This window comes from Mya arenaria, chromosome 10 (genome assembly GCF_026914265.1).
Source record: "Mya arenaria isolate MELC-2E11 chromosome 10, ASM2691426v1".
Classification (NCBI taxonomy): domain Eukaryota; kingdom Metazoa; phylum Mollusca; class Bivalvia; order Myida; family Myidae; genus Mya; species Mya arenaria.
Genome location: NC_069131.1, coordinates 55,194,026 through 55,204,816, shown reverse-complemented (window position 1 = coordinate 55,204,816; position 10,791 = coordinate 55,194,026). Strand labels below are relative to the sequence as shown.

The following is a 10,791-nucleotide window of genomic DNA, read 5'->3' as shown; positions in this document are numbered from 1 at the left end:
ATATGCACTAACGCCACCATCATTTGAAGTAGATGCTTTTAACATGAGTATGTCTATTAAGTACTATTAAGTCATTTCACTTTCTTTATTTCATATACGAGTATTTTCAATAATGTTGTTCTTCAGATAAATTCTCATATTACACTTAACGACTCATCGACAGAAGACGCCACATGGACGACAAATAGGCTTCAACATGGCGTCGTGTGAAGGTTATACCAAATGGTTTGAAGAAAAGGACAATTGCAACTGGCTGAAAGTTTCGGTTGGATTGATTATTACCAAACGTGGACTTGCACCATTCGTAAAAAATACAGTGGAAACATGGAAAAACGGCCAAGTCCCGCAAGGAAGCAACTGTTCCGCGTGTTCTACCGCAGTAATTGTACCATGTGGCCCACAAAACAAAATTTGTAACAGTGGAGTTTGCAAATTACATGAATTTGTTACCTATCGTCCGTGCCCGAACAAGGTTTGCGATGGACTTAGACAGTCAATTATAAATCAGCATAGATTTAAGGGTCCATCCTGGCGAAATACAAACGCCTGCGATTGGTGCTCAAATGCATGGGAAGTAGCTAAAGCATTTATGCCACCAGATGGATATGAAACGATCAGCTCATCTGATGAAACAGATTTGGACGGCTTTGTCAGTGTTCTTACCAACTTTTTCCTTTTTGAGAACTATATCCCCGACCTAGCAAACACGGCCAACGTTGCTACCAAGGTAAACTTTTTTTTATTTTGATTAAGCTTCAATCCATTGATATAAACAACTTATTTATTGTATTGTTGTTTTCAATCAGGTTTTAAATAACACATACACATACAGGTTCGCGAAATTGGACGGAAAGTACGCCACGCATCAAAACTTGAGGTTACCGACGATGAGCTTAAACAATGGTTTGGGGACATGAAAGCGTTGTTTAATGTACCACAGCACCTTGCAGCAAATTCTTATGCACAGAGTACGCTAGATGTTTTGAACAAGGTACTATTGCACGCATTAGCGTCCATGATTTTCGTTCCTTCTCATTTCCTGCATTTTTCTCGCGTTACGGTTCATGCATTATATTTTGTTTTGAGACTGATTTTGTGAACTTTATCTGCAGATGAAAACTGGTTCATATGCATAAAGATTTAAGGTTTAGACAAATAATAAATTGTCAATTATTAAATTACAATATTTACATCCGTACTTGATTTTCTGAACGATAAAAAATGAGTTCATTTTGCATGAACTGGTCGACCTTTCGTGACCTTTGTAGGCGGAGTTTGGCAACAAAGTAACGCTCTGATTGGTCGTAGTGATCTTACTACGATCTACTTTATTGCTAAATATAGCATGGCACATGTTCTGTTGAATGCCGGCTTGTTTACATGTTTCTTTTGAGGTTTTACGAAGAATTGAAATGAAAGACATTATTTTCTAGAAATATCATTTATAAAATGCTTTATTTTGCAATTGATAACCAAAGAACACGCATTGAACAAATAATAAAGACAAATTAAAATTGACACGGTTTTTACTACGGTTCTTCTGTAACAACTGTCAAAACAAACATGGCTATGATTCTATGTTCGGCGATTTCTTTCTATGACAAATGTATTTGTTCGAACAAACGTCTTGATATTGACAATTCGAGAAGACTAGCACATCACAACACTTCAATACCTTTGCGAATGTTAAAAGACAACAAACAAATGAAATTATGACGCTATAAATACCTTGAACTGGAAGTTATCCATGAAATCACCATGACTACATTTTTATGCCCTCTCACATGGGTCATGCATATTTAAAACATGAGTTAAAATGTATCGAAAGTTATCTTGATTAAAATGAATATATTACAACAAAAATCATTATTACCTCCACACATTTTACATAAACTACCAAATGATTAAAATAGTCTTTGATTATTTATTTCTTTATGCAAATAACTAATGGACTATTTATTATGCGGAGGGTAAAAAATACGCCCAGCTAAAACACCAAGGGCGACAAGTTCTCTTACCATTTACATTCGCTCTTCACGTTTTGTTCCCCTTTGTTGTAATTAAAGGCTTATTCTCAATCACTATTAGGTCGAAAAAAATAACAAATAAGAAGGAAAAATGTAAATATAAGTATTGATCCATATTTTTTGTGCGTTCATGCAGTATGAACGCTCGGCCGCGATTTTGCATATTTTGCAAAAACCGCTAACGCGGTTTATGCATATGCAAAATCGCGGCCGAGCGTTCATACTGCATGAACGCACAAAAAATAAGAATCAATCCTTAACTGATGTTTATAGCTGTCCAACTTTTAAAGTAAGTATTTATTTTACATTTTTATACTTTTTCCGTGAGTACATCGATTTTAATATTTTATTGCTGTATGCTAAGATATTGATTCCTTAGCGAAAGAAAAGTTACGTGATTGTGCCGAACAAAAGTTTAACTACGACATCAACATAATTTTGTAATTCACGTCAATCAGTCAATAAATTTCTTAATAATAGAATACAAGAAACAGATCTTTTCATAAAATTTGTCCAAATATTAACATTAATATAACTCGTAAAAGTATTGCTTTCTGTGACTACTTTGTGGAATTCATTTCGATCTTCCACGAACATTAAACGCATTTTGTTTGTCTGACGTTACAGTTGGAGCTTGACCAGTTGCATATCGAGAGGACGGACGTGCTCGATGCCATAATAGATGTAGTAACATCATTGAAACGCCTAAACTCTTCCGTGGACGCTGAAAACATCATCAAGCTCCAAGAAATTCAGCAGGACATTGAAACACAGGTTGAAGTACATAAACGTAACGTTGGGGACTTGGTCGATGAGAAGAAGGTTGAGGTAACACAGCATGCGAGTACATTGCAGCCGATCATCGATAACAATGTTGATGCTGGCCAGCAGAGCTTTAACGAGTTTAAGAAAGGTAAGTCTCTTTTTACGTACGTAATTCTTATTTCAAAGATAATACAAGAAATGCACCCGAACAGATGAAATTAAAAGCCATGTAAAGTTAATTAATGGATGCTGATATTCAAAATCTAAATATCACAAGTATTACAATGTAAGTCATGCAATGCAGAATATATAAATTCTATAGTATTCGAACTGGTTGACATTTCACAAATGTCTATATAAGATAGTTTGTATATTCTTTTATTCGTTTCCAAATTAGAAAGGTGTTAATTGTGTATGATGTCGTTATACTGAGCAAACGAAATTCTTTTAAAACGGTATCAGTAAAAAGCCAAAGAAAACCTTATTCTTAAACGACAATGTTTTTGTATAGCTATTAAACTTCCCTTTTGCTTGATCATTCAATCATGGCTGTACATATGTTGGGTGAAATGCCTTAATACACATATCTTATGTGATTCCTCTGTAGGTGCTTATACAATCTTTGCTAAAATCCCGTGTGTTTACGGGCTTTTTATCTATATTGGCACCAAAACTTATGATTCCGTTTGCCCAATACCATTTAATTTAACATATGAATACATGTTGTCGGGTACCATGGAGGCATTTTACAAAGTTCAAAACGTTATTTTTATATTGTAAGCAAATCTTGGCATGCTTTTCTTTGAAGCCGTTAAATATTGGATGAAACAAATTTGTTTTGGTGTTTCAGAGCTAAAGAAAATTCTGCTAAAACACCATTCCACAAATACTTCGACGCTGTCCCTGGGACCGTTTTTTCCTAATGGTGAATCAAGTATTGAGGACTTCTATGTACCACCAACGCTGTCAGAGGTATTCACACAAACGACATGTGATAATAAAAAGCTGTTAGAAACCAAGAAACAACCTATTACATCTCTTGAACCGCTGTTGACAATGAACGATACATTGAAACAATTCACAATTATAACAGCAAATGCGGGTGTAGGCAAGACATCCTTTTGTAATTTTTTAGCTGTCCTATGGTGCGCATCGCAAACAAATGAAAGAGATGTTTTTAAACATTTGGGGAAACGATACAATTTATCATTTGATGTTTTAGAAGACATAAAATATCTCTTTTACATAGACATGACCACTATTCCATCAGAAGTAAGAAATTCCGTAGAAGAAATACTTTATATTCATTTGAAAGATGAGCTAGGATACAGTGAAGATGACAAACAACTCTTCGAAAAGCTGTGCACACAAGATAGAGGCTTGGTGATTTTAGACGGTTTGGACGAATCTGCCATATCTAAACTACAACCGCAAATAGCCAACCGGACATACAGCGTTGTACTTACTTGCCGTCCATGGAAACTTGCAGACATGGACATACCAAGACACACGTATCTGCATCTTAGTGTCAATGTTTTGGACGCTGAATCCGTTGAAGAGCTTTTACGACATGCAAACACATGTCTAAACTCACATTATGGAACCACATTTAAGGTCGAAGATTTCTTGGCCGCTGTCAAGTCGCAAAATCTGCAGTCCTTTACCTCAAACGCGCTCATGGGTTTGCAATTATACTGTGTCTGGCACGGTCGATGTATAGACGACGAAACAACGCAAAAGAGCAATATCAAGCTGACGCTTGGGAAAACAAGGTCACTCATTTATGCCGACGTTTTAGAAATGATGTTTGATATAGGAAAAAAGAGGTATAAAGAAAGCTTACCACGAGCTCAACTACAAGCTCCAAATGAAAGGCGGCTTCCACCATGTTTCGAGCGATGCAATACTTGTAAAGCAAACTCCGACACAATATATGAAACAGGAAAAATAGCATTTCAAATGTTAATCGACTTGAAGTGGTGTTTTGATCAGGAAACCATGCCTTTGTTAAAAGAAAATAAACTTCTACAAGCTTCAGGACTCATAACAGCTATAAAGTCACACAAATGCAGCATTAAAAATACGATGTATCGTTTTTTACACAAAACCTACCAGGAATTCTTTGCTGCTGTGTATCTTTCGTCGTTGAAATTCGAAAGTGAAGATTGGATGGCATATGAAAGCCATTTCGAAAGTACATTTACACCAGAGATAATGTTATTTCTGTGTGTCATGAATTACGAGCAGGGCCAGCGATGTGCGGAAATGTTCGGGGACATAGATCGTACGTTTTACAGAAAGAGTACATTCTATTTCGAAAAGCTCATCGAGTATCAGTCTACGGTGCTGCAGTCGTACAACGAATGTGTGAACAATGGCGTTTTTGAGCCAAAGCTTGCGTTAAGGCACAGTTATATAGATAATGAGCTTATGTCAGATGACCATTATCTATTGAATTTCAACGCAAAAACGACAGAAACATATGCAGTGAAGCGTTACGGCGTATGCGCAACGAATATGAATTCCAAAGAAACAATGGAAGAAAGAAACATCACTTCATTAAAAACCTACTATTCAAATCTGCAAGTTTTCCCCAAAACATCTCTAACAACCTTGGAACTGATATGGCTTGACAATTTTGAAATACATGAACGAAACAATCCCATAAATTTTGTTCATTGCGAAAATCTTAAAGTATTGATACTACAGAACATCCGTCTCAGGCGTGTGGCCATCGCCCCGGCCCAGCTTGAGCAGCTTGTGGTTTCGACCCGTGAAGATCTTTGGAAGAAGATTCCGCCAATGGAAGTGACATTCGCACATGGAGAACAGTTTTCCAACAGACTAAGAGAACTCAGTCTGGTCCACATTTTTTTGAATGGACGCCTAGATATAAGTCAGTGCGATAAACTTCAGAAGCTGGAACTGGACACAATGTCATTCCGTGCCACCTACCACCTGGATGTATCATCATTCACTGACCTCACTCAGATAACACTGAAGGACATCCGCCTCTGGCAATTGACCATCGGCCCGGCCCAGCTCGAATTGTTCTGCGTCTCCACCAGCGAAAACATGTGGGATACGATTCCGGCAATGGAGCTGTCATTCCAACATAGAGAACAGTTTTCAAGCAAACTACGGGAGCTCTGGCTCGACAACATTAGTTTAGATAGACAATTAGATATAAGTCAGTGTGCTAAACTACAGACACTGAAACTGGACACATTATCATTTCCTGACGACTACCATCTGGACATATCCTCATTCACTGACCTTACTAGGATAACACTAAACGACATCTCCCTTATGCAATTGACCATCGCCCCGGCCCAGCTGGAATTGTTCTGCGTCTCAACCAGCGAATACATGTTGGATACGATTCCGGCAATAGAGGTGTCATTCCAAGATGGAGAACAATTTTCCAGCAAACTTCGGGAGCTCAGTCTGGACAACATTACTTTAAATGGACCCTTAGATATAAGTCAATGTGATAAACTACAGACACTTTGGCTGAACACATTATCGTTCCCTGAAGACTATCACCTGAACGTATCCTCCTTCACAGATATCACAAAGATAACATTACGGAACGTCCGACTCCAGCATGTGACTATCGCGCCGGCTCAGCTTGAGCAATTCTGGGTGCTTACTAAAAAAGAACACCGTGACAAGATTCCGCCTATGGAGGTTACATTCGCATATGGGGAACAGTTTTCAAACAAATTAGTGGAACTCCGTCTTGGTAACATTATAGTAAATGGACGGCTTAATATAAGTCGGTGTAATAAACTTCGGAAGCTGCGACTGGACAGAGTAGCATTCCCTGACGATTATCACCTCGACATGTCCTCCTTCACGGATCTCACTAGAGTAACACTACAAAACGTCAGTCTGAAACATGTGACAATCGCCCCGGGGCAGCTGGAAGTGTTCTGTGTCTTAACCAGGGATGAACTCCTGGGAAGGATACCCCCCATGAATATGACATTTGCACATGGAGAACAGTATACCAACAAACTACGGAATCTCGGTCTGAACAACATTATTTTAAATTCACACTTAGATAAGAATCAGTTTGATAGACTACAGACTCTTTGTCTGATCACATTATCATTCCCTGACGACTACCACCTGGACGTATCATCATTCACTGACCTCACTGAGATAATACTACGTAACATCTGCCTCAAGCAAATGACCATTGCCCCGGCGCAGCTGGAGACATTCTCGGTGGTCACCGATGAAGACCTGCGGGAAAAGATTCCACCCATTGAGATGACATTCGCACATGGAGAACAGTATACCAACAAACTTAAGGAGCTCAGTATGGACAATATTGTATTAAATGGATACCTTGATATAAGTCAGTGTGATAAACTACAGGAACTGCGACTGTATGATGTATCATTCCCTGGCGAATATCACCTCGACATATCCAGCTTCACAGACCTAACTAGGATAAAATTACGGAATGTCCGCCTCTGGCATATAACAATTGCCCCCGCTCAGCTTAAGCAGTTCTGTGTCTACACAAATACTAACCTACTGGACAAGATACCCGCCATGAAGGTCACATTCGATGATGGGGTACAATTTACTAACAAACTACTAGAGCTAGGTCTTGGCAACATTGTTTTAAATGGACAACTAGATATATCTCAATGTGATCAACTGCAGACTTTGCAGCTGGTTACAATTTCATTCCCTGACGACTATCACCTGGACGTATCATCATTTACTGACCTCACTGAGATCATTCTACGTAACATCTGCCTCAAGCAAATGACCATTGCCCCGGCGCAGCTGGAGACATTCTGGGTGGTCACCGATGAAGACCTGCGGGAAAAGATTCCACCCATTGAGGTGACATTCGCACATGGAGAACAGTATACCAACAAACTTAAGGAGCTCAGTATGGACAATATTTTATTAAATGGATACCTTGATATAAGTCAGTGCGATAAACTACAGAAACTGCGACTGTACTATGTATCATTTCCTGATGAATATCACCTCGACATATCCAGCTTCACAGACCTCACTAGGATAAAATTACGGAATATTCGCCTCTATCATATAACCATTGCACCCGCTCAGCTAGAGCGTTTCTGGGTCTATACAAATACTAACCTACTGGACAAGATACCCGCCATGAGGGTGACATTCGAAAAAGGAGAACAGTTTACAAACAAACTGTTGGAACTCAGTCTGTGCAACATTGTTTTAAATGGACTACTAGATATATCTCAATGTGATAAACTGCAAAGACTTGTGCTGAACGCATTATCATTCCCTGACGACTATCACCTGGACGTATCCTCCTACACGGACCTCACTGATATAGAACTACTTGACATCCGCCTCAAGCATTTGACCATTGCCCCGTTAAAGCTTGAATGTTGTTTGGTCTTTACCAGTGAAGACCTGCGGGAGAAGATTCCTCCAATGGAGGTGACATTGGCACATGGGAAACAGTACAGCAACACCCTACTGGAGCTGTTTCTTGGCAACATTATTTTAAATGATCGTCTTGATATTAGTTCGTATGATAAACTGCATACTTTGCAGCTGGAGTCATTGTCATTCCCTGATGACTATCACCTTGACTTGTCCTCATACACGGACCTCACTGAGATAGCACTACTTGACATCCGTCTCAAGAAATTGACCATTGCCCCGTTTAAGCTTGAATTGTTCGGGGTCTCAACCAGTGAAGACCTGTGGGATGAGATTTCTCCAATGGAGGTGGCATTAGCACAGGGGGAACAATACAGCAACACTCTACTGGAGCTCATTCTGGACAATATTATTTTAGATGGAAGCCTAGATATAAGTCAGTGTAATAAACTGCAGAATTTGAAGCTGGATAAATTGTCATTCCCAGATGAATATCACCTGGACATGTCCTCATTTACAGACCTCACTAAAATAACACTGCAGAACATCCGCATACAGCATTTGACTATTGACCCGTCTAAGCTAGAACAGTTCTCGGTTTCCACCAGTGAAGACCTGCTTGAGACAATTCCGCCAATAAAAGTGACGTTCGCCCAGGAAGAAAGGTTTTCGAATAAGCTACGCGAGCTCATTCTGGATAATATTGTATTAAATGGAAACCTAGATATAAGTCAGAGTTGTAAGCTAAAGACACTGCGACTGGCCACATTAACATTCCCTGAAGACTATCACCTGGACTTGACCTCATACGCGGACCTCACTGTGATATCTTTTCGTAACGTCCACCTTCGGCATGTGACCATCTCCCCGGCCAAGTTTGAGATATTTAGGGCGTTGAACGTTGAACATATGAGAGGAAATATACAGCCGATGGAGGTGACAATTTTAGGTGGGGCAAAGTTCACTCACAAGTTAAAGAAATTGGGCCTGGTTAACATCATTTTAGACGAACCTATTGATTTAAGTCAGTGTTCCAATATAACAGAAATTAAGCTTAGTGAGGCCATTCTCAGCGATGCCAAAGGTGTTCCTGAGGTTATGCAACGAATGAAAATGTATCGCTCGGAAGGGTGTGTAATTTATGAGCAAGTTCACTCAAAACAAATATAAACACTATATTGGACAATCGACGATCGAATAAGAAAACTGTAGATGCTGGTTCAATGTTAATTACATTGTAAACTGCCAGGATAGATTAATGGATATAAAACATACGATTTAATACGCGGTACTGAATAAAAAGATCAAATATGATTAAAGACGTGTGATGCAGTGATGCAATGTCATATAATCATGCAGTAAACGTTACATCTCGACTATGTTTGGTTGGCGACCGGCTTTAACAGTGTGGTATAACGTACAGTCGGACCCAGATGGCTCGAATTCACATGGACCGGCGAAATAACCTCGAGCCTCGAAAATTCGAGCCAAGCGGGATTGTTTACCTTCAGTTTAATTATCTGTCTTTAACATATAGTTCGAGCCAACGAGGAATTCGAACTAAACGAGTTCGAGCCAACGGGGTTCGACTGAATATTACTTTATATATAGCAATACCGGCACTGATGGTCTTCAAATCAATAAATGTGTAAAGGAAACATTAGTTTTATTAGATTAAAGCTTATTGAAGTTATAAACAGACACATTTATAACAAAAGTAATTGAGGCGATTCTTGTAAAGTACTTTTATGTTTATTGCAAAGCATTATTTTGGAGTAAACTTTTGAACTTTATTTAAATCATGCAGACTCATAGAAACTGTATATTGAAAAAAATATAACAGATTTGTTTATTTTTACAAGTATTAAATTATTTTGTTTGTAAAAAATCGGGTTTGCATATGATGCAGTTGAACGATATATTGCATATATAATGCAATTATTTAAAGCAAACGTATTAATATGTGATATGAGTATGTTTATGTACATTGTCATCAATAAAGATATTATATTGTGTTGATCTAATTTCTTGCACGAAGAAATAACATGCTTAAGGGGGACAACGAATGCATAAGATAATGTCCTTTAATCCAGTGGCAAAATAACCATCAAATTGTAATGAAAACAAAAATATGTATGCCAACCTTTAACGAAAGGTATAGTCCATCTCGCAAATACAAAGAAGAAGGCGAACTCACGTCATCGATAGAAAAAGCGATTGACTCACGAACTTCCCTCAATTCTGCATTATGATCATCAAAACATTCCACGAATAATTTGTTAAAAATGGCCGCGTTACGTCTACAGGAATTGACGATTAGTGTACAGTATACTCGTAAAATAAGTACCGTTTTTTGTTGTTGTTTTTTTGTGCTGTGACATTTAATAATTGTTTCCGTATAAGCAATTTGTTAATTTTGCTGAAATATAAAATATTTTGTTCTGATTTTGCTCAAAAATGTGAATTCTTTAACTTCTGACTTCGTTTCGCTGCAGTGGCCTCCCTTGACTTCATTAGACAAAACTACGTCACACATTAGAATTACTTTCGCGCATTTGACAGATGGCGGTTAATTTAAATCAAATTGAAATCGAAAATA

General features: G+C 38.3%; 1 protein-coding gene across 1 annotated transcript; it reads left to right on the top strand.

The window, feature by feature from the left end:
* The first annotated feature begins 478 nt into the window (after positions 1–478).
* Positions 479–9,362, top strand: LOC128204833 (uncharacterized). Its single transcript, XM_052906241.1, has 4 exons — positions 479–727; positions 833–991; positions 2,655–2,940; positions 3,643–9,362. Exons 1-4 carry the CDS (start codon positions 590–592, stop codon positions 9,360–9,362), a joined length of 6,303 nt encoding a protein of 2,100 aa, XP_052762201.1. The 5' UTR covers positions 479–589.
* The last annotated feature ends 1,429 nt before the right edge of the window (positions 9,363–10,791 follow it).

Bases quoted from the DNA above. Each gene is read 5' to 3' on its own strand.
- LOC128204833 (XM_052906241.1), top strand. From the start codon at position 590: ATGCCACCAGATGGATATGAAACGATCAGCTCATCTGATGAAACAGAT. The intron at 992-2,654 runs GTACTATTGCAC...CTGACGTTACAG, and splicing joins CGCTAGATGTTTTGAACAAG to TTGGAGCTTGACCAGTTGCA. The intron at 2,941-3,642 runs GTAAGTCTCTTT...TTGGTGTTTCAG, and splicing joins CTTTAACGAGTTTAAGAAAG to AGCTAAAGAAAATTCTGCTA.